Source organism: Cetorhinus maximus, chromosome 21 (genome assembly GCF_964194155.1).
Source record: "Cetorhinus maximus chromosome 21, sCetMax3.hap1.1, whole genome shotgun sequence".
In the NCBI taxonomy this organism is placed as follows: domain Eukaryota; kingdom Metazoa; phylum Chordata; class Chondrichthyes; order Lamniformes; family Cetorhinidae; genus Cetorhinus; species Cetorhinus maximus.
The window spans coordinates 88528870-88555863 of record NC_135899.1 but is presented as its reverse complement, the minus strand read 5'-3'; the positions used below and the strand labels follow the sequence as shown (position 1 = coordinate 88555863).

Genomic DNA, 26994 nt, shown 5'->3' with positions numbered 1-26994 from the left:
GAAAGTGGTCACTTTACATTGTCACATCTTTTGCTCAGTGTCCTTGCTTGTATTTCTTTAAAAGTACACAAGTCTTCCTTAAAAGGTTCACTAAGTCCGTAAGTGATTCGTTTTCATGGGCAGAATTTTTCAGTTGGCGGGCGGGCTCGGCGGGAGCAGGTGGGGGCGGTTGATGAGCCGATCGCTGCCCGCGATCGGCTCCGCGCTGTCATTTTACACGGGCGGGCCAATTAATGCCCGCCCAGTGTAAGACAGGACTGATAGTGCTCAGCACTACCTGATCGGGCCGGGAGGGCAGGAGGGAAAGTTGGGGCCAGTGCTTTTTTGTGCATGTGCGTGAAAGAGCGCTTCAATCTCCCCGAGGCACGGAGCTGCCCCTCAGGGAGATTGGGGGGCGTCTACGAACATGAAATAAAAGGTTTATCAATTTATTTAAACATGTCCCCTCATGTGACCCGTGACATGAGATGCGACATGTTTTTATTTATAGGAAAAAGTTTTTATTTATTTAATAAAAGCTTCAGGAAACCTCATCCCGCCCGTGGACGAGGTTTCCTAAAAAACGCGAAGGCCGCTTGGCCTTTTCGCCTGCCCCACCAACCTTAAGGTTGGAGGGCAGCGATTACAATAACCTTAGTTAGATCCTTAATGGCCTTAGTAGGCCCTTTACAAATAGGCGGGCGCGCAGCCGATTCCGGCATGCGCCCACCAAATGAAACATCGCATCTCAGCGCAATGACGTCGGGAATGCATGCCCAACGTCCAATGTCATTTTTTGCGTTGGCGTGTCGAGCTCACCCCCACTGTTTGGGTTGTTGAATCTCCTTGAGGGTAGAGTGTGTACATTGGCAGGTTGGTCAATTGTTTGTGGGGGTAGGGTGCGGAGGTGCAGAGGGGCGGGTGGTGTGGTGGGTGGTGGGAACCTCAGATAAAGTGCACTTCTGGATAGCAGTTTCAAGAGGCAATGAGAGACTGGAGTCAGATGTACGAAAAGCCACATACATGTAGCAGTACATTAGTGTCCAATAATCCAACAACTTTTCTTACCTGGTGCTTAGATTTATCAAATTTAATTTCACATCTTGCCACAATAGGTTTTAACTCTCAACATTAGAGGTATCAGTCCAGTACCCTGACTACTATGCTACCATGACCGATTACCCTTCATCCTCCTTAGCAAGAGAATATTGTCCCTGATTTCAATCAGCTAACTCTTGGTTTCTATGATGCAATACCTCACAACATGATGCATTTACTTGGTATAAGCATATCGATTTTCCTTCACATTTATGCAAAGACACCCATGTCTCCACTTCATCTTCATTGGGAGACTTCTTGAAATCTTAGATTAACACAGGTGACCCAGTAAAGGAATATTATCAATTAGAAACACTTACAGGGTTTTGAATTTCTTCTTCAACCTTTGTTTTGCTTGATTCAGCATCCTTTGCTGGACACGTTTGTAACCTTTCTCCCGACAGATCACCATTTACGATTGCCTGACGCGAGAAGAGGAAAGGAAGGATTGTTAAACTTAAATAGATTCAAATACCAGATCCAGTGTCATTTCCACTCTTATCTTTTAGCTTTAGCATTTCAAAAGACTAGCCTTAGACGTAATAATGAATTAATGAAACATAGAATTAAAAAAAATGATAGCTTTACAGCAATAAATATGAATGCCGTCCAAAATGGAGGCTGTGTTGCTATAAGTGACTGGAGTTAATTTCATGTAATCTCCAAATCACCATATTTTTATGTAATGCTGTTTTTATCGGGAGTTGTTGCTGCAGTTTCAATCACAAGTTCTGTTTGCTATAGTTGGTTGATACTCTTTGTAAATAGACTCTGTAGACTGTTTGTTGCTGTGTGTTGTTTAAATAGAATCTGGCCTGTTAATAAACTTTATTTGCTGTGAGCCTGGCCATAACCACTGCCTCGCCCCCAACTCATTGGCTGACAGAATGGTGGCAGTGGATTTACTGGTTGGTCTGTGGCGAGATACCAATCACATTGGAGCTGACAGTGAAAGGGCTAGGATTAGCCTCAATGCTCCCATGCTTGAATTGCATTGTACTGGGCATCAGGAAGAAGACCAGATCAGACTCACCCAACCCTCACTCCCATAGCCCAATGACACTCACTGCACAACCACCCGCAATGGAATAATCAATGGCTTCCAATTAATAACACTATGGGCAGAATCTTCCGGCTGGTGTGCGGGTGGCGGAGTGCGCACGCCAACGCTTAAAATGTCGCGCGAGCGTCCTGACATCAGCGCGCGGCATCGCGATATTTCGGTCAGCGGGCGTGCTATGCAGTGGGACGCCCGCCCGCCATTAATTAAAGGCCTTGTGAAGGCCATTAACTCTCCAATCGACCAGGGTTTTGAGGGGCCCCGTGCGAACTTCGGCTCGGCGCACGGGCCCAACGGTTTATTTACAAACCTCATCCAGTGGCGGGTTGAGGTTTGATACCGGGTTTAAAAACTTTTAATAAAGTGTTTGTGTTCTTCACTAACAAGTCCCATCTCGTGTGACATTTTCACATGAGGGGAACATGTTAATGATTTTTAAATTTTTCTATTTTTAGAGTTTCACAGAGTTTCAGCGATCTCCCTGAGGCAGCTCTTTGCCTCAGGGAGGTGTGTGCGCTCTTTCACGCCCATGCGCGATAGAACGCACTCTGACAGTTGGGGATTCCCTCCACCCCCGCCACACAGGAAGTGCATGGTGCTTCCCGCTGGGTGGGCCTTAATTGGCCCGCCCACTTAAAATGTGTCGGTGGGGCCCGCCCGCCCACCAAGGGCAAAATTCTGCCCTATGAGTTGGTGCTTTGAGAGACTGAGGAGCAAAGTCCTGGATATCGGAGGATAAAATAAATATCTGTAAAGGAAATGCATCACGAGCAAGCATTGCTAAGGACTGACAGGATATAGACTTGTACCCAGCATCCTCTGCTAGGCTACCATTAAAAGGGAAGCTCAGAGTTGAGGTTAAGCACTGCCCATAGGAACAGGGGAAAATATTGGAGAAAGATTGATGTTTCATTTAAGGGTGAAAGCCTTTTTTTTAAAAAAAATCCACCTGGTCCTTGACTGACATGTAAGAATAACAGCTGACAATAGGTGGGTTACTAAACTTGTGCCATCTCTTTAAATCAGAAACACCATGAACCTCTCAACTGTGGCATGTAGAAAGGTACTCTTCTGAGGCCAGTGCACCATCCTCTAGAGAACATGCTAGAACAAATTTCTCTGTGGGCTTCGCAATAAATATCAGGCAATATGAAACACTAAAAGCATAATGTGGTGGCTCCAATAGAATAGTGTCATGGACCAATAAGATATTGCTGGGTCTGGGGAGGGGGGAATGGGTATGGATGAGATTCCAAACTGTGCGTATTAAGACGTACAAAAATGATGCAGTCATTCAGCTCTTTCCAAACCACTCCATCACCCCAACCTCATCCCCCTCCCCTCCCTCGTCTTGCCCTGTTACCACCGTGTTCTTTGCTTCTTTATCGCGAAATGGCTGGATTTCTTCCTGCACGTTAGCAACATGAAATAAAATGCAAGTTGTCCTAAAATCTCTAAATTATGAACAGCTGCTGCTGGGAGTTAATCATTGACATTGAACCTGAAGTTAGTTGGAATTATTCAAATTGCTTGCCTTTAATGAAGTAGTTTCCATATGCTAATCTCCGTTCATGAATGAGACATCGTGGACTGGTAACGATAAAGGGTGAAAAGAAATTCAGGAGGAAGCAGAAATTGCCTCATTTCATTTCAATTTGGTTTAACTCACCGAGTGCAAAGATTTTTCAGAATCAAATCAGTCCCAGCTCCTTCAGAAGCTGATCTCATGTCTGTGCTCTGACTGCACTTTTCCCGTGAGTGCCACAGGACTGAATAAACAGTATTAACAGCCTCAAAGAATGCAACAAGGAACAAGTTGGGCTTTGGTTTTCCAAAACACACCAGGAGGCTCGGTTCAACTGATACAAATCGAACATGGTTGGAGCCTAATTCAAGTTGCTCGCCCCAAGAGAGAAATTTTGGCAACCAAGTAAAAAACTTAATTGAAAAGCGCTGTGTTTAAAATGGCGCCTTAAGTAGGATGTGTAGAAACGTCTGTAAATTAGCTTGCATTAACCCCTTGTCAATAGCCCTTAGCTCCATCTAACTGGCACAAGTGATTATCTCTCAGCGTGGCATCCACCTCTGTCTTTCTGATTCATCAGTGAAGATTTATTCTCCAGGTATATTTTTCACATTGTCCTTTTACAGAGAAATTATCTTCATCTTGTCTTGGAGGACAACGCTGAAGCAAAGCGGGGCGACAAATCTGTTCTTTTCTCCAGTTTTGATTGCCCAGGCATTCTGCCAAGGGCTAGGACTATTTTGAGATTAGCCCAGGTCAATCCTCTCGGGGGCACAGGTTCAATCCCACCATGGCGTTTGGTGGAATTTAAATTCAATTAATAAAGGCTGGAATTGAAAAAATGGTGACCATGAAACTATCATTGATTGCTGTAAAAACCCATCTGTTTCACGAATGCCTTTTAGGGAAGGAAATCTGCCATCCTTACCTGGTCTGGCCTACTTGTGACTCCATGTCCACAGCAACATGGTAGACTCCTAACTGCACTCTGAAATGGCCTTGCAAGTCACTCAGTTCAAAGGCAATTAGAGATGGGCAGCAAATACTGGCCTTGCCAGTGATGCCCACATCCCATGAAAGAATAAATAAAAGTTAAACCTTAATAAAGATCACCACTGCAAGTGTCCCCTGGTTAAGAGGAGGACACCTCCAGGACAATATTCACACTTGGTCCATTCAAAATGAGAAATTAACAAAATGAAGTCACGCTAGTTCATAATCCGATCTGCCTCATCCTGGGGTGTCCACAGTTCAAGAGAGGCCATAGCATTCTGGTAGACACCCTCTCCAGAGCCACCTAGGAGTAAGCAAAACAGGAAAAAAGAGACAGGTGGTCAGAGCCAATACCCCACAGATCCTGAACACATGGATGTCTGTGGCAGGAGGTCCTTCAGCATTTCCCTCTCCACTTTTACAACTCAGCGGATGAAGAGCAGGAGCCTGAAAGAGTCAAATATTTAGGAACAACTCCTTTTGGCTAACAGAAAAAGGCTGAATCCTCTCACTCCAAATATATCGAATGCACCATTTTCTCCAGGCTGCAGAAATGTCCCAGGAGGGTTGTGGCTTGGACGCTACCAGTCCAGGGTATTACCCTGTAGAGCAGGAGGTTGGATCCTAAAAAAAAACTCCCTAAATGTTAGCTCTATAATTATACAACCTTACAATAGACATGGGTGTGACCACCACCACCTGTGATTTCCCCTCCAAGCCACACACCATTCTGACTTGGAAATTTATTGACTTTCCTTCACTCTTCCTTGGTCAAAATCCTGGAACTCCCTCCCTAACAGCACTGTGTGGGTGTACCCACACCACAGGCACTGCAACGGTTCAAGAAGGCAGCTCATCACCACCTTCTCAGGGGCAACTAGGGATGGGCAATAAATGCTGGCCTAGCTATGAATGGCCACATCACACAAATACATGTTTAAAAAATGTTTAGTAGAAATCTTAATCTAATAATTCAAATACATGAAAGTGACGCAGGCAAAAAAAAAAACAGTTGATCCATCAAGCCTGTCCCACACTCATGAGGATTGGGAACACTTTAAAAAAAGAGTGGTTTGGGGAAAAAAAAGATCTGTTTGTTGCAAAAGAGAAAACCAAGCAAATCCTGGAGGAAGCTTCAGCAAAGGAGAAGCCGTGGGAGTTTTAGCGCAGGTCAGAGCAGAGTGAGAAGTCAAGAATGTCAATGGATGAAGGATGAAAACAAGGGAACATCAATGGTGAGCGGTAGCTGCTGCTCGTTGTATTTAAGTGATATTCAAAAGTTACGGCCCTGAAATTTGCTGCTGGACATTAATAGGAGAATGTATCAACTGAATGTCTTCAGGTCTCTACTAAACATTCTGCTCCTATCCAAATAATATTTTAGGGTCCATATCCTTCAAAAATTGGAGAAACAAAGAGCTTGATTTCTTTCTTTCTCTTCTCTGCATGAGTTTGATCAAGATGTAATGATTCGGCCATTATGCGGTTAGAGAAATTGAGGATATTAATAAATGTAGATTGGATTGGATCACGAATGGAGGTCTTATATGGAACGGGTAAGAGACAGAATAAAGACCCGGGAAAACCCGGGGCAGAAATTTTCGCTTGGCCGGGGGTGGGGGGCATGCACCTGACCCGCTCGAGCGTGAAATGATGCACGTTGATATCGGCTGAACGTGCCGTTGTCAACACGCGTAGTTCAGTTGGCGGGCGCGCACCAGAGTCGGCAGCGCATCCGCCAACAATTCAAAGGCCTGTTAAGGCCATTAAGCAATCAGTTAACTTAAATTTTTCGCCGCCCGTCCAACCTAACGGTTAGTGGGCAGGCGAAAAGGCCAAGCGGCCTTTGCATTTTTTTGGAAGCCTCATCCACGGGCGGAATGCGGTTTCCAAGAGCAAATAAAAATAAAATAAAAACTTTAATTTTTTTATTAATAACATGTCCCTGCTCAGCGCTCAGCCCGCTCGCCTTCCTCCTCCCCCCTCCCCGCACATTCACGCTGGGCGGGCCTTAATTGGCCCGTCAAACGTGAAATCGCGGTCCGGTGCTGATTGCGGGCGTGACCACCTCCACCTGACCCCGCCGAGCCCGCTCACCAAGGGCAAAACTCTGCCCCCTGAGTTGATGGCAAAAGAGCAGGATGAGGAGGCATCAAATAAATCACAATTAGAGTGATTTGAAATGGAATTAAGACTTCGGACGTATCTGAAACATTGGCAAATCGCAGAGTCAAGCAGAATTCCAGACATTTTCAGCTTAGGCCTTGACTCACATAGTTGATATAAGCCTTAGCTCCATGATAGCACCCTCACCTCTGAGTCAAAAAATTGTGTGTTCAAATTCCACTCCAGACGACTTGAGCACAAAATCTAATTGGGCAGGTCAGTGCAATACTCGACGGGTGCTGTACTGTCATGGGTGCTGTCTTTCAGATGTGATGTTAATCCAGAGCCTCACATGCCCTCTCAGGTGAAATATCCCCTAGCATCATTTGAAGGGAAACGGGGGGGAGTTCACCCCATGTCCTGGCCAACTTTACCTCTAAACTATGTAGCGGGACCCAAAACTAGGAATCAGAAACAATGTCCGCCCGAAGCTGTGCGAATGCAGAACCACACAGCAACTGTGAAGATACCACACAGGCTGCTCTCAAGGGGGTCTCCTTTAAGATACAGCTGCTGTGTGTCCAAAATGTGGCTGCCTAAAAAATGATTTAAAGATATTATTGCACTTCGAAGTAAATACATTGGTCATAAATGTTAAGTTGCATCCGAGAGGAAGCTAGATAACTACATGAAGGAGAAAAAAAATAGAAGGATCTGCTGGTGATGTTAGACAAGGAAGATCCCAAGAAACATAACCACCAGCATGGACAAGTTGAGCTGCATGGCCTGTCTCTGTGCCGTAAATCTGATAAAATTCCAAGTCGCTAACTGGCCGTTTATTTCATTGCTGTTTGTAAGACCGGGCTGCATTTAAATCGGCGATTACGTTTCTCACATTACAACAGTGACTCCAATTCAAAGGTACTTCACTGGCTGCAAAGGCACTTTGTGACATCCCGGTGTTATCTAAATGCAAGTTCTTTCTTCTCTAGGTTGATCGCTGGTCGTGCATAACTCATCTTGGATGATAAAAAAGAGCAGAATTGAAAGCACTAGTGCAGTGTAGAAGCACGCTGTCCTTTCATCTCAAGGGTTTAGGTTTTAATCCAATCCAGGTTTGTCAGATGAAAATCTCCTTTCCCTGCCATTTATAACAGCCCTGCATAGAATCTCTTTGGTCAGAGTCAACCCAGTTTCTCATGAGTATGGACTCACACTTTAAAGCCTATCTGTAGTTCGGCAAAATTGTCAATTTCACTCAGTGTTTCGTAAAGAAAAAATAAATAAAACTATACTTTCTGAACAATTCTAGGCGCTTCAAAAGCTGAAGCCAAACCATGTTTGTTAGAACAGATGGCATTCTACTCTGAAACTGGCTGTTCTGATCTGAATGTGCTTGATCCTGACGCTGAATGGTAAATGGTGAAAATAAAATGTTCCACTCTTCTGTAGTAACATCCTTCACCCTGAGCAGAATGAAATCCATTCATGCAGAAACATTTTTTCTGGAACAATCTTTGACGATTTTACTTCCTTTCCTTCCTGGGTTCCCTTTGCCGATTGAAAAAAAAACACTAGGTAATGCATTACAAATATGGAGCTCTTCATTCTGGTTAAAATAGTCTTCCTCCAGTCCACTGTCATGGTTTACTGAATTTATTGACAAACCACATGAGGTCCTTCGAAAATCTTCATCAATTTTTATGCACTATAAAAGATGCTAATTATACTGAAGCTTTCCTTTGCTTCATAGAATGGTAAGATTAAAATAAACAGGAGAAGGAGTAGGTTATTGGGCCTCTCGAGCCTTTTCCACCATTCAATGACTGATCTGATTGTGACCTTAACTCTAATTCCTTGTCTGCACCCCCCAAAACCCTCGGCTACCTTATTGATTAAAAATCTGTCAAGTTCAGGCTTGAATATATTCAATGATCCAGCCTCTACTGCTCAATGTGGAAGAGAAACCCCAAAAGTAATGACCTTCCGAGTGAGAGAGAAAAAAATCCTCCTCATCTCCTTCTTAATCCATCACCTCAGAAGAAACCAATGGCTGTTCTTACACTATACTCATTTCAGAACATACTGTCTAATGGCTGAACTCACAGCATAAAGAAGCCCCAGTTCCAGGAACCAAAGGTATTATTGACTCACTGAAACGTATGTCCACGTTCTTCTCTCTCAGGATAACACATCCCATTTCAACCCATTGTGATTGCTCTCTCTAAGTCCCTGTATAACGTGGAGCACAGGGTGCCTGCAGCCACTGGCTTCACTGGCCAAATGGAAAGGCAGCAAAGTGACACACAGAGATCACCTGCCTGAGACAGTGTGGTGAGAGGACCAGCATAAATTGACTTTATGGTGACATAATTTACAAGGACTTTATTGAATAATATAAATGGCAATGCAATCAACTAAGCAGATGGTGGAGGAAGAAGTTGGATAAACAATAATTTTATAGAATTACATGGAACTCTATATTTTTTCATGGGATGTGGGTGTCGCTGGCAAGGCCAGCATTTGCTACCCATCCCTAACTGCCCTTGAACTGAGTGGCTTGCTAGGCCATTTCAGAGGGCAGTTAAGAGCGCAACCACATTGCTGTGGGTCTGGAGTCACAAGTAGGCCAGACCAGGTAAGGATGGCCGATATACAATCAGTGATAGTTTCATGATCACTATGACTGAGACCAGATTCCTATATTCCAGATTTATCAATTGAATTCAAATTCCATCATTTGCCATAGTGGGATTTGAAACCATGTTCCCAGGCCATTAGCCTGGGCCTCTGGATTACTTGTCCAGTGACATAACCACTACACCACCATCTCCCTGAATGTACAGCACAGAAGCAGGCCATTCAGCGCAACTGGTCTATGCTGGCATTAATGCTTCACCCAAACCTCCTCCAGTTCCTCTCCATCTAACCATGTCCTTTTTTCTTTCTCCCTCATGTTTACATAACTTTCCCACAGATGCATCTATGCTATGTGCCTAAAATACTCACTGTGGTAATGGATTCCACTGTTCCACATCCTTACCCTCTCTCTGGGTGAAAAAAAAGTTTCTCTTGAATTCCCTATTGAATTTATTTAGTGACCATCTTATATTTATGACCCCTAGTCAATGAACTGGAGAAAAATAATCTGTAATGATGCAGAGTATTATCTTCTCCTAATGTCCTAAAGTGCTCCAAGTACAATGAATTACTCTTTGAAGTACAGACAACTTGTGTAGTTTTGGAAGTAAATGTAGCAGCCAATATTGTGCACAGCAAGATTTCAGAGACATCAACTGAATGAACATGCAGATAATCTATTTTTTGTGACGTTATTTGAGAGAGGAATACTGGCAAGAACGCAGCGAAAATTCCTTGTTAATCTTCAACTGAAGCCATGAAATAGAGGGAAGAATGTATAGTGCAGTGAATGGAACAATCTCCTCATTGTGGTTCCATTCCCTTTGGCATGGACTTCTTTTATAAGATGGCTGCTGTGGGGAAATCAGACAATTTGATGACTGTCTGAATAAACTGTGGAGTAATTGAAAAAAACGCCAGCCAAATTTCGAATTACTGGCTTCTTAATAAGTGCCTTTAAGTATGTTATCAAAAAATGTGAATCTCAAAAGTAGCTATTTAAATTTAACCATTAAAAATGCCTGCAGAACTAGAGAAATTTATTTTTCTTAGCCAAACATTTTTTAATGTTTTGACCTGACACACCGGGTGGAATTTCCCCAAATTTGCACTGTGCGGTAGCGGGCGGGTAAAATGAGGTTTTTTTTAACCCGTCGGCCACGATGGCAGATTTCGCGCTGTATCGTCCCGAACCCGCCTCATTATTTATGCACTCCCGGGAAACATGCCGTTTCCACAGCAAGCGGGCTGTCATTCACCCGCCCGCCATCATCCCTGCCATTGCATCACGCTGGGCACCATGTTCAAAGTCCGGCCGCAAGCGCATGTCTCAGTGCTTCCAGACCACCACTGCTGCCCGGGGGACATGGCTATGAAACTGAAGAAGACGGCAGCCCCCCAGGTTCAGTGACGCGACTCTCGAGCGGCTTTTGGATGCTGTGGAGGCCCGCCGGTATGTCCTCTACCCCAGCTCTGGCCGCAGGATGGACAGCAACTGCACTAATCCAGCTTGGGAGGCGGTGGCAGTGATGGTCAGCGCCAATGCCCTGCAAAAGAGGACACCCACCTAGTGCCGCAAAAGGCTGAATGATCTCCTCCATTCCGCCATCTCATCACTCTCAACTCACACACTTACAAACCTATCACACATCCACAGGGCCCTCATTCACTGCCGGTTCAAGGGACATCACCATTCACTCTCTCACACTCACCGTCATTATCCTCATCCTGTCCAAGGGACTACTCAACAGCTACACAGGCCAGGCATACTTATCATCTGGCCTGCCAGGCGTCCAGCTTACACTTTCTCCACCTCTATCCATGCAAGACAAGCTGGCGCACATCAAAAGAGAGAGAGAGAGAGAGAAGTCGCAGACCGGTGGCGGAATGCCCGAAATCAAGGTCCTCATGGACTTTGAAAGCAGAGCCATCCAGCTGGCCGGCGAGGATCTGGACCAGTCCTGTGCTGATGGTGAGGTCGGCACTGCTCTACCAAGTGAGGATCCAGTAGTGCAACATCCATCAGATAACCATGTTTCACAGGACAAAGCAGCAGATACTTCTAATGTTTCATTGCTGCGTCTCTATGATATGACCCTGATCGTGGAATACAAACGAGCTGCCCTCGGCCAGAAAGACATTCACTGAGTCTATGTGAAGATTTATGGAGTGTCCTCACTGTATGTCGTCATCATCCTCCTGCAATCAAGCGACTATGAGGGCCTCCACCGTGTCTCCATGACAGGAGCATTCCCACGGAGGGTGTTCTTGCTGCCATAAGCCAGACTGGAGTCAAACATTCACAAATACGATATGAGGAGCTATAGGGCACCTCACTGTATGTCATCATCATCCTCCACAAATCTAGCAGCTATGAGGGCCTCCCGGGAGCATCTGCCTCGCCTAGCCAATGTGAAGGCCCCACCCCATCATTGTTGCCTCGGAGGACCTCAGCCTCATTCTCATTGGCGTTCTCCTCATTGGAGGAGACATGCAGCTCCTCCATCTCCTCTTCAGCCAGCTCTTCTCCCCATTGGAGCGCCAGGTTGTAAAGGGTGCAGAAAACGACAACGATGATGCATGACATCCTCTGTGGACTGTATTGCAGGGCTCCACCAGACTGGTCCAGGCACTGCAACCTCATCTGCAGCATCCCGATGGTTTGCTCCACCAAGGTGCGAGCTGCAGCATGAGCCTCGTTATACCTTCGCTCTGCTGCAGTCTGAGGCTGCCGCACGGGTGTCATCAGCCACACCCTCTGCAGGTAGCCCGTGTCCCAGAGGAGACATCCCTGTAGCCTCTGTGGAGACTCCATGTATCTGTGAATGACTGAGGGTGTAAGCGTCGTGCACACTCCCTGGAAACATTGCGCACGCCTGCGGGAGTGTTTCTGGTGGTCACACACCAGCTGCACATTCAGTGAGTGGAATCCTTGTGGTTGATGTAATCCACCGCGTGTTGCGATGGAGATCTGAGCACCACATGAGTGCAGTCAATCGCACCCTGAACCCGTGAGAAACCCGAGATCTGGGCGAATCCAATCGCACTTGCATCCTGGCTGTCCTGGTCCCGGGCGAAATGCACAAAGTTGTGTGCCCTCGAGAAGATGGCATCTGCAACCACATGGATGCATTTGTGGGTGGAGATTTGAGATATCCCATAGAGGTCACCTGTGGAGCCCTGAAAGGAGCCACTGGCGTAGAAATTGAGCACTGCTGTCACTTTCATAGCCACTGGCAGTGGATGCCCTCCATGTCCCCGTGGTGCCAAATCCTGCAGTAGCTGGCAGATGTGGCCACCAGTTCCCTAGTAATGCGCAGTCTTCGGCGATACTGGTTCTTGGTCATCTGCAGGAATGAAAGGCGGCATCTATAGACCCTGGGTGTCACAGGCACCGATCAGTGACAGCTCACTGTGGCTCTTGGGTGGCGTGTGCGGGAACCCCAGCCGCCCCTTCTTCCTGAGGTTGCTGCTCCTGCCTCTGCACAGCCAGGAGCCTCAGTCGCGCTCTCCTCCGTCTTCTTCGCGCTCTGTAGGCCATCAGACATACAGCTAGTTCACCAGGCTCCATGATCCTGATGTACTTCTCCTGCAGGATGAAAGGGAGAGAAACGCAATTAGCATGGGTGCACTAAGAACCTGTCCTGGTTAAGTGTGACCGCCCCTTAACGCTTCCCGGAGAGTGCTGACCAGCACTTGGATGACCAGAGATGAGTGCGCTGCATGGCTGCCCTGTTAGCTTGAACCATAGAGGAGACTGGTCCAAACCGGGATGATCACATTGCAAGAGGCTGTGAGCGTCTCCAGCAGTGACTGCTACATGGCCAGCTTTAGCGAGGAGATTGTACAACATGTGCAGTCCAACTGCTCTGCAGTCCACTAAAATGCTCATGAATTTGCAGTCTGTGCTGGGGGGGTGGGGGGGCAAGGGCGGGGTGGGAGGGGAGGAGCTCTGCAGAGCTTGGTGGCACTTTGATGCCTCTGTTGCTTGAGTGGGCAGATAAGCTAGGAGCCTGACCCCACATATCAATGTGGCTGCGCCTGAACTGTCTCGGTTGCAGAGGAATGGCCACTTTCTACAGGTTTCCCGAATGTGTGGCTATTTCCCTCGCCCACCCTATCACCCCCCACCCCAAACGCTTATGCACTGTATTCAACAGCAGGGCTGCCCTTGCCTAATCCCTCCACCACCAGTCACCTCAGAGGCAAGGCTGCACTTGACCCCCCCCACTGCCCCTCACCTTCAAAAGTCACCGCCGAGGCAGGGTGGCACTTAACCCCAATCCTCCGGCGTCCCTGGCGAGCTCTGCAGAACGTTGCTGTGCACTCGCCTCCAGTTCACCCAGAGTGCAGACCACCAAGTGCACGTCGCCTCTGTGCTGTTGTAAAACACATCGGTGCGCTTTCCCGCCAACGTGGACGGACGATCCAGTGGGGGTGAAGAGGCTGGCGGGATGGTCTGATAATGATGATATGCTGATGTATTACAATGAGGTTCCCGATGACCGATGGCGGGCTGAGCAGACAATGGTGACCTATCTTCCCGCCATCGTGAAACCAATCGCGCCATATGGTCCGCTCACACCACCGATCACGCCCGCTGCCAACGGGCACAGAAAATCCTGCCCACTGTTGCCGAAACAAACGATTATATATTAAACTCTATGTTTCATTGCACTGCAGTTGGCATTGATATTCTCACTGTCAACAGTGCAACAATAGCTGCCATTTTACGATCATTGGGATATCGCCACGGCTTTGGCAATCCGGCCGCTGCATTTCCATCGGTTTTAAAATATTTTCTGAACATTTTTTTCCCCCATCTGTTCTTTTTTTTCCTCAGGACTGAAATTTCTAACATCAAAGATGAGGATTTAATGCTTTGCCACCACAAAACCCAGGCAAGGTTAATGACAGAGAAAGGATTTGCGCTGGCTGTCATGACTTTTCAAAATCTGACAGCAACTTTGGGAGTTCGCACATGCACAGAACAATGTGGAAAACCAGAAGTCACAGTCAGTGATCTAATGCTCCTCCAGAGGATGCACTGTTGAGGTACCCCTGGAATTCAATCCCAAAGCAATCAGTGAATTCATGAAAACTTCAACTTTTTACTCCGTTAGTCACGTAAAGACTTTGTTGGATGAGATGTAACTTGGGTTTTAATAGCATTCTCTCTTCATAATTACTGCTAACTATCCTCACTGGTCCCATAAAGCTAATTATATATTTATGGAATGTAAAATTTCTCCATTATGAGAAAAAAAATCCAAGTTTTTGTCTTAATAATTTTGAAATTTTGTTTATATTGATACTTTAGCATTTATATGAAGCCAATCATAATTATTTATTTCATTATCTGAAAATTTAGCTTAAAAGTAAATGAAAGAATAAAGTGCTTTTAACTCGGGACTGAAATTTCTAATATTAAAAATGAGGATTTAATGCTTTAACCTTGCCTGGGTTTTGTGGTGGTAATGATAGAGAAAGGATTTGCGATCTTTATGTGCTTTTAACTTCCTGCTTTGCTGTCTATGAGAATACATCAATGTGATTGGCTGCTTACTCTACTTGCTGACATCACTGCTACTGCACACCTGGGCCTGAACTTTTTGGTCATCAGGCACGCGCGATCGGTGGACCCGGGAGCGGACCGGTAAACGGACCTCCTACCGCGATCAGCCCCCAAGAGGAGGTTTCATTCCGGCCCTCGGATGAGGTTTGATGAAAAATGTAAATGTCTGCCTGGCCGATTCGCCCGGCGTCGCCTCGCGCGATTTCACGCCCGATCGGGTTGGGCGTGCGCCCGCCCACAGGATGTAAAGCTCTGCACCTGGAGAGCCCCGAGACTTGGCATCAGGTTTAAGCTGCTATTGGGAAAGGGAAGCCTGTGCCACAGAGGCTGCTACATCTTGGTGGGCGGCTTTCTTTGAAGTTAAGCAGTGAGTGCTGTTGCTCCACTGCTGACTGCAAAATCTAGCCCAGCAATTCAAAAAAAGTTCCACGCTTCACAGGAATATCGGAGCAGGAGTAGGAGTAGGCCATTCAGCCCATCGAGCCTGCTGCGCCATTCAGTACGACAATGGCTGATCATCCACTTCAATGCCTTTTTCCCCCACACAATCCCCATAATTCTTTATGTCACTGTTATTTAGAAATCTGTCAATCTTTGCTTTAAACATATTTAATGACTGAGCTTCCATGGCCCTCTGGGTTAGAGAATTCCAAAGATTCACAGCGCTTGGAGTAAAAAAAATATTTCCTTGTCTCGGTCCAAAGTGGCTTCTCCCTTATTTTGAAATTGTGTCCCCTGGTTCTAGACTCCCCAACCAGGGGAAACATCTTACCTGCATCCACCCTGTCTATTCCTTGAAGTATTTTGTAGGTTTCAATGAGATCACCTGTCAATTGTCGTAAAATCCCCTCCGGTTCACTAATGTCCTTTGAGGGGGGGAAACCTGCCTGGCCTGGCCAAATGTGACTCCAGACCCACAGCAATGTGGCTGCCTCTTAAGTGCCCTCTGAAATGACCAAGCAAGCCACACAGCCAGCTCACCACCCACTTCTCAAGGGCAGTTAGGGATGGGCAATATATGCTGGCCCGGCCAGCGAAACCCACATCCTGCGAGTGAATAAAAAGAAAATGTCCCACCGTCCCGGCAACAAGTCAGGTGGAACCTTCGTTGCACTCCCTCCATATGACAGTAATATCCTTCCTAAGATAAGGGGACCAACACTGCACACAGTACTCCAGGTGTGCTTTAACCAAGGTTCTGTACAATTGAAGCAAGACTTCACTACTCCTGTACTCAAATCCAGGAGCTCACAATAACATGACTAAAATACAAAGGAAGACTGAAAGAAAAACAAATGAATGAACTTGCACTTATATAGCACCTTACACACTGCCAGGATATCTCAAGGTGCTTTACAGCCAATGCTGGGCTGTTGAAGTGCAGTCACTGTTATTGTGTTGGCAAACAGTGCAGCTAATTTGCATATGGCAACGTCCCAGAAACAGTACTGACACAGATAGATAATCAGTTTTAGCTTTGTTGGCTGAGGGATGAGATCTTGATCAGAACGCCAAGGGAGTTCCCTGGACTTCTACAGATTCTCCAGGAGACCTGTTCTCGTATACCTGATAGGTCAGAGCAGCGGTAGCAGTTGGGCAAGATGGCGTTCCACCCACCCACAGCGATGGTGGGTGTTGGCGCCGTATCACCCCGAGCCCGCCACAGTACTTATGCATTCCCGGGAAACACACCCTTCCCATGGCGGCCGGGATCTCATTCGCCCGCCCGCCATTGCATCACACTGGCTGCCATGTTTAAAAGACTGCCACCGGCACAGTGCTCATCGCCACCAGCTCACCACCGCTGCCCGGGAGACACGGCCAGCAAAGGGAAAAAGACTGCAGCCCCCTCCCGCATCAATGACGGGTCCCTCGAGCGACTGCTGGATGCCGTGGAGGACCACTGGGATGTCCTCCACCCCTGCTCTGGCCGCAGGATGGGCAGCAATGTGGCCAATCCAGCTTGGGAGGCGGGTGGTACCGGTGGTCAGTGCCAACGCCCTTCAGAAGCAGACAGCTACTCAGTGCCACAAGCGGATGAATGATCTCCTCAGTTCCGCCAGGGTAAGTCACTCTTCTCATCACTCCCAACTCACACACTCACAAACCCAGCACACATCCACAGGGCCCTCACTTACTGCCAGTTCAAGAGACATTGTCATTCACTGTCTCACACTCACTGTCTTTGTCCTCATCCCATCCATGGGAGCACTCACCACCCACACAAGCCAGGCATACTTATCATCTGGCCCGGCAGGCCTCCTGCTTACACTTTCTCCATCTCTATCCCTGCAAGACAAGCTGGAACACAACAAGAGAGAGAGATTGCAGACTGGTGGCAGAATGCCTGAAATCAAGGTCCTCGTGGACTTTGGAAACAGAGCCATCCAGCTGGCCAGCCACAATCTGGACTGTTCCTGTGCTGACGGTGAGGTCGGCGCTGCTCTACCAAGTGAGGATCCAGCAGTGTAACATCCATCAGATAACCATGCTGTGAGTTATGTGTTTTGTTTCACAGGTCACTGCCATGTACTAATTATCTCTCCTTGTTTTCACAGGCACATCTGCCAAACAGCCAACAGAGTCCATGACCCAGGGCCTCCAATCAAGCCACGAAGAAGTCCCTGAAGCGGAATCTGAAGGCACCCTCCCTGAAGTCCCGTCACAGCGCTCACCTCACACCCTCCACTAGCGCAGAGATACACACCTCGGTGGGACCTAACTTCAGAGTAGCCCCGGGATCACAATCTGATGAGCACATCGCACTGTCTGATCTGCAGCAGGCGGAGGCAGGGACTTCCCGGGGACGCTCGCCCGACCGACATCATCGTGCACTAATCCAATCCCCGTTCGGGCCGGGCATGCGCCTGGCCTGCGAGGCAAGAAGTTCTGCCCATGGAGTACGTCTTAGATCAGTCATGATCTGACTGAATGAACTGGTTCAAGAGGCTAAATGACTTATTCATGTTCTTATGTTTCTGTGAAGTGACAGCCAAGATTATATGCTCAACTATCTGGAGTGGAGTTTGAGCACATGATCTTCTCGCCTGACTTCTCCTTTTTATACACCTTTAATGCTTTCATTAAACATTTTTATTTGAAGTGACTCAGAGTCTCGCAAGAGTTTGGACTTGGACTTGATATTTTTCCCCTAAAGCTTGGCACCGTGCATTGAATTTAGAATGTGGAATCCGACCATTTAAAGAGGCGCATTACATTCAGTCAGTTGTGTGGTGGGATATTTTTCTTTGCCTTCCAGCGCTTTCTGCTGTGGAGCTTCTCTTTAACTAATTTTGAAAAACGATAGGACGAGTTTGTAAAAATCTTTACCCAAGCCGAAATTTATATTGAGTTTTATTTTAAATTAAAGAGAGGCCTGCATGCACACGGCCGGGGTTATCTGGCAGTCAGGAAGCCGACTGCCGCCCGCAATCAGGACCCCGACATGGGTTTCAGGAGGGGTGGGCCAATTAACAGCCGGCCAGCCTGAAACGTGCGCTGCGGCGCTCAGCACTGCCGAGGTCGGGGGGCGGGAGGAGCACGAGCACGACGACTCTGTCACATGAGCGGGGACGTGTTAAACGTGAGCGTTAAAAGTTTTTAATTTTTTTTGTAATCGCTGGTCGAAACCAAATCTCGCCCGAGCGGTTGGGCGGGCAGCGAAAAACCTGAGTCGTTTGGGTCCTTAAGGGCCTGAACAGGCTGCTCAATAAATGGTGGGCATGGCTCCGGCCCCCTGCACGTGCCGGCCGACCAAAATATCGCGCGAGTGCACAATAACGTCGGGACGCTCGCCCGACGCCATCGCGCATTATTTTACGCTCGTTCAGGTTGATCGTGCGCCCGCCCGACGTGTGTGTGTGTGTGTGTGTGTGTGTGTGTCAATATGAGGGAGAGGGATAATAAAAAGTGTGCTCTGGTAATGCATCTGCTGTAGCTTTTTTTTTTGTGTGTTTTGTAAGCTTTAGAAAGTGTATTAAGTGAAGGAGGAGGGGGGCTAAGGTCAGACAGGAGGAGATGTGTGAGAGAGGAACCAGACTGTTATATGGTCAGAGAGAAGGCAGCGTCAGAGTGTGTGTATGTGTTTCCCCATGTAGTGTTGCTTTCATTTTCAAAGTGGCAGTCGAATGTTGAAGCCAGCTGATTATCTGGAAAGGTCAATCAATACCAATTGTGAGGACAAGGAGTCTAATTTCTTATACCTATGAGGCACTGGGAACGTCTCTTTTATTTATTAAAAGGTTGAATTTTGAAAATGAACGGAAACCCTGAGGGAAACAGAAAGGGAGAAATAGTGGGAGGGGGAGGAATGTAACAAAATTGATTGCACGTGAAACTGCTTTTGGCCTCTCGAGATCCACTGTTGTGGGGTGAGAGAGGAGCTAATGTTATTGGGAAGAGTGGATAGAAAGTTAACGGCAAGGTGTGTGACAGTGGAATGAACAAACAGGGACACATGCTTTTGAAAAAGGAAAGGAAATGGTAAACACTAACGATGGAGATGAGAGAATGGGAGAAAGGGGAATGCGCTGTAGAAAGGTGAAGCCGTGAGGAACACATCTGGAATGACAGGATGGGGAAGCAGGATACATTAGGAAGGAGATGGAGGAGAGCCACTGAAGTCCATATTTTCTTTTCAACCCCCACTCTAAAGGTAACCTGCAGCTCCATCTCTACCCAAGCCACACAAACAGAAAGAGGAGCCCAATAGAGAAGAAAAATCATTAAAGGAGAGAAGTAGCAGAGAAGGAAAGAGAGACACAGAGACACAGCAGAAAATCTACAATGCAAGGACATCAAATGGAATAGATGGCTAAGAAAAGGATACAAAACTCTTTGAATCAGGATACTCACAATCTCTTGGCTTTCTTCATCCAAATCTGACTCTATTTCCACAATTTGCACAATGGATTGTCCAATCTCTGTGACAGATTGATCAGTCTGGATGACTGCTAGAGCTGTTTCTATGACAGTTAGACGAGTATCTGCAGGAGGTTCTACATCTTTTTCCGTTGTTTCTTCTTGTGGTACCTTGTGACAATGAATAACGGGGGAAAAAATTGACTCCTGCTGCTAAAATAAAGCACCACAGATCAAACTGTGGTTGTGGTTGTCAAGTCTAAGATCTGGCTTTTCACTCCAGTATCCACCAATTTTTAATAATATTTCTTTGAATTGTTGTTATGTAAGCAAATATTCTCACGACAATCCATAAATACCACTGAGATTAAAAAGGGCAGCAGGCACATGGAAACACGACCGCCACCTGAAAATTTCTACATACGAACATACAAATTAGGAGCAGGAGTAGGCCACTCAGCCCCTCAAGCCTGCTCTGCCATTTAATAAGATTATGGCCGATCTGATTGTAACCTCAGCTCCACATTCCTGCCTATCCCCGATAACCTTTCACCCCCTTGTTAATCAAGCGTCTACCTAGCTCTGCCTTAAAAATATTCAAAGACTCTTGCTTCCACCGCCTTTTGAGGAAGAGAGTTCCAAAGACTCACATCCCTCTGAGAGAAAAAGATTCTCCTCATCTCTTTCTTAAATGAGTGACCCCTTATTTTTAAACAGTGACCCTTCTCCCTGTTCTAAATAAATTGCTGTTCCTTCATTGTCACTGGGTCAAAATCCAGGAACTCCCTTCCATACAGCACTGTGGGAGTACCTACACCACATGGTTCAACTTACATGGTTCAGCTTAACATCTGTTGTAGGGAAGATATTAGAAGCTATTATTAAAGAAGTTACAGCAGGACACTTGGATCAGCTCAAGGTCATCAGGTAGAGTCGACATGGTTTTGGGAAATGAAAATCATGTTTAACCAACTTATTGGATTTCTTTGAGGAAGTAACATGTGCTGTGGATAAAGGGGGACTGGTGGATATACTGTGCTTAGATTTCCAGAAGGCATTTGATAAAGTGCCACATCAAAGGTCATTGTGGAAAATAAAAGCTCATGGTGTAGGGGGTAACATATTGGCATGGATAGAATATCGGCTGGCTAACAGGAAGCAGAGAGTAGGCATAAATGGGTCTTTTTCAGGTTGGCAACATGGAACGAGTGGTGTGCCACAGGGATCAGTGCTGGGACCTCAACTGTTTACAATTTATATAAACCATTTGGATGAAGGGATTGAAGGGATGGTTGCCAAATTTGCTGATGGCACAAAGATAGGTAGGAAAGTAAGTTGTGAAGAGGACATAAGGAGGCTACAAACAGATATAGATAGGTTAAGTGGGCAAAGATCTGGCAGGTGGAGTATAATATGGGAAATTGTGAAATTGTGCCTTTTGGCAGGAAGAATAAAAGAGAAGCTTATTATCTAAATGGAGAGAGATTGTAGAGCTCTGAAATGCAGAGGGATCTGAGTGAATCTCAAAAGGCTAGTACACAAGGACAGCAGGTAACCAGGAAAGCAAATAGAATGTTATCATTTATTGTGAGGGGAATTGAATATAAATAGGGAGGTTATGCTTCAGTTGTACAGGGCACTAGCGAGACCACATTTGGAGTACTGTGTACAGTATTAGTCACCTTATTTAAGGAAAGATGTAAATATGTTGGAAACAGTTCAGAGATTTACCAGATTAATACCTGGAATATGAGGAAAGGTTGGACAGATTGGGTTTGTATCTATTGGAGTTTAGAAGAGTAAGAGGTGACTTGATTGAAACATATAAGATCTTGAGGGGTCTTGACAGGGTGGATATGGAGAGGATGTTTCTTCTTGTGGAAGAATCTAGAACTAGGGGTCACTACTTAAAAATAAGGGGTTGCCCATTTAAAACAGAAATTAGGCAATTTTTTTTCACTCCGAGGGTCTTGAATCTTTGAGTCCTGAAAAGATGGTGAAAGAAGAGCTTTTGAATATTTTTAAGGCAGAGGTGGATAGGTTCTTGGTAAGCAAGGGGGTGATAGGTTATTGGCAGTAGGTAGGAAGCAGATTTCAGGTTGCTATCAGATCAGCCATGATCTTATTAAATGGTGGGGCAGGCTGAAGGGGCTGAATGGCCTTCTCCTGCTCCTTGTTCGTATGTTCAAGATGGTGACTCACCATCACATTCTCAAGGGCAATTTGGAATAAATAGTAAACAGAGGCCTTTGGAGGTGTTGATTGAGAAGGAATGTTGACCAGGAAAATGGGAAAACTCCCTGCTATTCATCAAATAGAATCATGAGATCTTTAACATCCACCAAGCCCATTAAAACCCAAGTGTTTCAGCTTAGTGCATTCCAATTCCAACATTACAATACTTACTCAATCTTGCACTGTATGTATCTTTAGAGGACATGTCAAAATACTGAGTAGGGATTGATACAATAAATCTCTGGCTCACCTGAGCCAAGATTGCACATCAGTGGGTCACATTGATGTTTGGGAGCTTGGTTTCCTTACCTTTGAGGGTCAAGGGAAGTTTAGCAAGGCTATCTTTCTGGAGTTAAGTAGTGTATGGTCTATCATAGGGTAGCTTGTACTCAGACTGTGGAAGGAACAAGCTTGATGGGCCAAATGTTCATCCTTGTTCTTTATTGTGTCCAAAATGACACCTGCTTACATAATTTATTTAATCAGATAATTCCAGGTAGACCCAGTGTAACCCTCAACAAGCCTCTGTTTGGTTTTGAAACTACCATGTTCAACAAACAGAGTCAATTTGTAATACCGTTTATGAACTCAGAATGTCACAGACTGTCTTACAGTCAATGAATTACTTGTTGAATTGTGGTCACTGTAGTAATGAGGGAAACACAACAGCCAATTTGCACACAGCAAGCCCCACAAACAGCAATGAAATAAATGACCAGATAATCTCTTTTTTTTTAAAAGTGACATTGATTGAGGCAAAATCTTTGGCCCTTGCCCTTGTTGGAGGAGTGCCTTGGATCTTTTGCATCACCTAAAAGGTTAGATATGCGGACTTGGTTTGATTTTGCATCTGAAAGGCAGGATATCCACCAATGCATCATTCCTGCTTTATTGCACTGAAGTGTCAGCGAGAATATGTCCTTAAGTCCTCTAGTGGGACCCCCAGGCAAAAGCTGCTCATCCCAAGTGCAGTAATTTAACAAACATAAAATAAGAAGCTTTATTGTCTGAAGTTAAATACAGAGGTACAGATATGATACTCTCTTGGCACAATGGTAGCAGCACTCACACCTCTAATTCCTATGGTGTGGGTTCAAGCTGGAGGGGAGAGACTTGCTGTAGGATCACATTTGATTATGGTATCAAAAGGCATGATACACCATCACCATTATCATACACCAATGTCGTCTTTCAGATGGAGCATGAATACAGGGTCCCATCTTAGATGGATGTAAAAGATTCCATGGCACATGGGAAGAACAGTGGCTCTCTTCCAACACCCTAGCCAACCACTCAACCAACACCACCAAGATTACATTATTTATAGTAATTGCTGTTTGTAGAACCTTGCTGTGTATAAATTCACTATTGTACGGAAATGCAGTAGTCAATGTGCTTTAGATTGTAGAATGATGCAGCACAGAAGGAGACTTTTCAACCCAGAGTGCTTTTGCCAGTTCATTACAAGAACTAACAACTTTGGCTCACTCATTGCCCATATAGCCCTAAACCTTTAAAAGCATTTTATTGGCTCTGAAGCACTTTGGAAGATTATGGAAGAAGGTGAATAATGCAAAGTTCTGTCCTTGTTCAGATAAATAAGATCCATGATCAATGGTATACAGAATTATCTATTTAATGACAATTAACCTTGTTGTTTGGTTTAGCTCCTAGTTTTGTGGCAATGTATAGTCTGTTTGAATTTTTGGAAATCACTGCTGAGTTGAATGTATAACCTACCGTGTTTTCTATGGCACTTAGAAATTGGCAGCTCTTACTCCATGTATTGCTGATTCCTTAAATGTCTGAAAATACAGCATGAACCAGCCCCCTTTGAACTTTACCACAACTCAATAACAAACTCAATGAAAACCTGGCCTAATGTCCCATTGTTACTTCATCAGGCTCCACCAAGTTCAATTTCATTGATTGACCAGTCTCCTTGGCTACTTACTGCTCACCTCATCCCAGCAGCTGTTCAGCTCCGCGATTGGACATTGTCAAACTAATCGGCAGGATTGGAATGTCTGATTAACTGAAGGAGCCAAATCATCATTTTAAGTAAACGTGTTTATTGGCTTTATAATTGGAGCAGTTAATGGAAACTTTATTGTAGAGATTTTCTTGGGTACCAATAATTCCTATATACACATAGCGAATGTTGCAAGACTGTAAAGAATTAATTCATTGTAGTTCCAACCATGAAGCAGCTTCACCTGCAAGACTTCTTTGGTTATTAAGAAGTATTTTCTTCAGTTTACCCACTTGGCAAAAGGAAGGTGAGGTAATGATGAGGGCTGATGCTTTTGCCTTTGATGCTAGCTGGGCATAGGCCAAGCGCTTCTCCCAGCTGGTCAACTGGGTGTTGAGGAGGAGGAGGAGGAGGCCAACTACCAACACCGTCAACAACGAAGCTCACTTTCCATTATGGGAGAGGTGTCAGCTGTGGCTCAGTTCATAGCACCCTCGCCTTTGAATCAGAGGGTTGTGGGTTCATGTCCCACTCCCGGAAACCAAGAACTGTGATTGCACTCGAAAGAGTTGCAATCTGTGACTGTTGGTAACTCGAAAGAGTTTCCATTATGGGATCTTGCTGTGGGAAGCTATTGCGGCATTTGCCTACGCAGGGGGCCCCAGTTCAAAGATGTTCCACCAAAACCCGATAAAGGGCGAGATGAATGTAAATGAAACTAACTGTAGAATCGTTTCTTTTTTTAAAAAAATCTAATGTATGAACTCCACCCCCCCTCTCCCCAAACAATCAACCCCGATACTTACTTCGAACTGGATTTCCAATGCCTGTTTTGCAGGAAGCAACGCAGTAAAGGGGTGATGGATCCTGAACTGGGGTGGGCTGATAAAATCCAGACTCCGGGGGTCCTGGGGAGCCGCTCCGTTCCCAGCCGCCCGGTAGAGGGAACCAAGGAGGGAGCCCTTGGGGGCAACAACACCCCCCGACTCGGAGACGAACAGGTCGTGGTAGAGGACGTTCAGGGAGAAGGCTGTGGTGACCGCGAACAAGACTCCGCACAGGAAAGACATTGGGGGATCGCGGACCCTCGCTCACCTTGGCGAAGCTCGGCGGCCCATGTTTCTTGTCTTATTTTCGCCACCCTCCCCACCACCACCCACCCCCTCTGCTCTCCCACGTTTCGTAAAAAAACGTCTGATTCCGAGAGAAGGTCCCGAGTCACTAAATTATAGTTCTGGAACCTCAGAACAAGAGGTAAAGAATGTGCTTGTGGAACTTTCTCCAACCAGCTGGTTCTGAATCAGTCTTGCATTGTGAGCAGACACAGGCTTTTTTCTAACCAACCTCCCCCCCCCAAAATATTATTTTTATGAATGCGTGCAGCCTCTCCCCTCCCTCCCCAATATCTGTTAAAATTGGGCTGTTTCTTCTAGTCCCAGGACTATCAGGCACTGGGCAGAGGGAAAGAAATCACATCGACCAGCCATTCGGACAGAAGCACAAACATCCAGAAGTTTAGAGTCACCGTCCTCAGAGCGTTAACAACATGATAGATTTATCATCCGCACAGACCCATCACCGAACGCAAGCCTCCCTCCCTCCCACCCACCAGGCTGCTGTTAACACACACACCACAGTCCCACCAACAGGCATCAGCCGATTAAGACCATTGGAGTGAATCAATGTTGTGGTCCCGTTTTATTTCGCGGTTGGGCTACAGACTCGGGACCACAGTCTTCAGAAAGAAATGCCAATAAAACCCAGGACTGTGATTTCCCCCCACCCCAGCTCCTGGTGTAAATAGGGGATCCCGCTCTTAACATGGAATTAAACAGCGAAAGACACAACGATATCGATTTCTTTCTTTTCTTTTTTCTCATGACAGGGACGGATAAAACAAACGCACTTGGACTTGTCCTGTGATGACACTGGTCAGACTGAAGTTCAGTGTCTCCCTGTCCCCCCCACCCCCAGGCTGGTTTAGAAGCGTCAATCCTTGAGTGCAAGTGGAAATTGAACCTGCTCACTAGAGGTCAGCAGTTACTGCACCAGCAAAATCGCTTCAATTCTCTCTCTCCCCCCCTCTCCACCGGCCAGCAGCGACCAACAAAACATTTCCAATGATCAAATTTAAAATGATTCTCAATGTCTGAGCGCAGATCGCGGGGCAAGTTGTTCACCGGGGGTGGGGAAGGAGGGAGACAGAGAGAGGGAGGGGGTGAGAGAGAGAGAGAGAGAGGGAGGGGGTGAGAGAGAGAGAGAGAGAGGGAGGGAGGGGGTGAGAGAGGGAGGGAGGGGGTGAGAGAGAGAGAGGGAGGGAGGGGTTGAGAGAGAGAGAGAGGGAGGGAGGGGTTGAGAGAGAGAGAGAGGGAGGGAGGGGAGAGAGAGAGAGGGAGGGAGGGGGAGAGAGAGAGAGGGAGGGAGGGGGAGAGAGAGAGAGAGAGAGAGAGGGAGGGGGTGAGAGAGAGAGAGAGGGAGGGGGTGAGAGAGAGAGAGAGAGAGGGGGTGAGAGAGAGAGAGAGGGAGGGGGTGAGAGAGAGAGAGAGGGAGGGGGTGAGAGAGAGAGAGAGGGAGGGGGTGAGAGAGAGAGAGGGAGGGAGGGAGGGAGGGGGGGGGTGAGAGAGAGGGAGGGAGGGGGTGAGAGAGAGGGAGGGAGGGAGGGGGTGAGAGAGAGGGAGGGAGGGGGTGAGAGAGAGAGAGGGAGGGAGGAGGGAGGGAGGGGGTGAGAGAGAGAGAGGGAGGGAGGGAGGGGGTGAGAGAGGGAGGGAGGGAGGGGGTGAGAGAGAGAGAGGGAGGGGGTGAGAGAGAGAGAGGGAGGGAGGGGGTGAGAGAGAGAGAGGGAGGGAGGGAGGGGGTGAGAGAGAGAGAGGGAGGGAGGGAGGGGGTGAGAGAGAGGGAGGGAGGGAGGGGGGTGAGAGAGAGGGAGGGAGGGAGGGGGAGAGAGAGGGAGG

At 46.6% G+C, this 26994-nt stretch overlaps 1 protein-coding gene across 1 annotated transcript in view; it reads right to left on the bottom strand.

The window, feature by feature from the left end:
- LOC144695191 (uncharacterized) overlaps positions 1 to 25113 on the bottom strand; it is a 53080-nt gene extending 27967 nt beyond the window's left edge. The window contains exons 1-3 of the mRNA XM_078566077.1: positions 24850 to 25113; positions 19831 to 20007; positions 1398 to 1499 (exon numbers count right to left, since the gene is read on the bottom strand). Of these exons, the coding sequence (XP_078422203.1) occupies positions 1398 to 1499; positions 19831 to 20007; positions 24850 to 25113 (543 nt within the window). The remainder of the gene's footprint in view (positions 1 to 1397; positions 1500 to 19830; positions 20008 to 24849) is intronic.
- Between the last annotated feature and the right edge of the window lie 1881 nt (positions 25114 to 26994).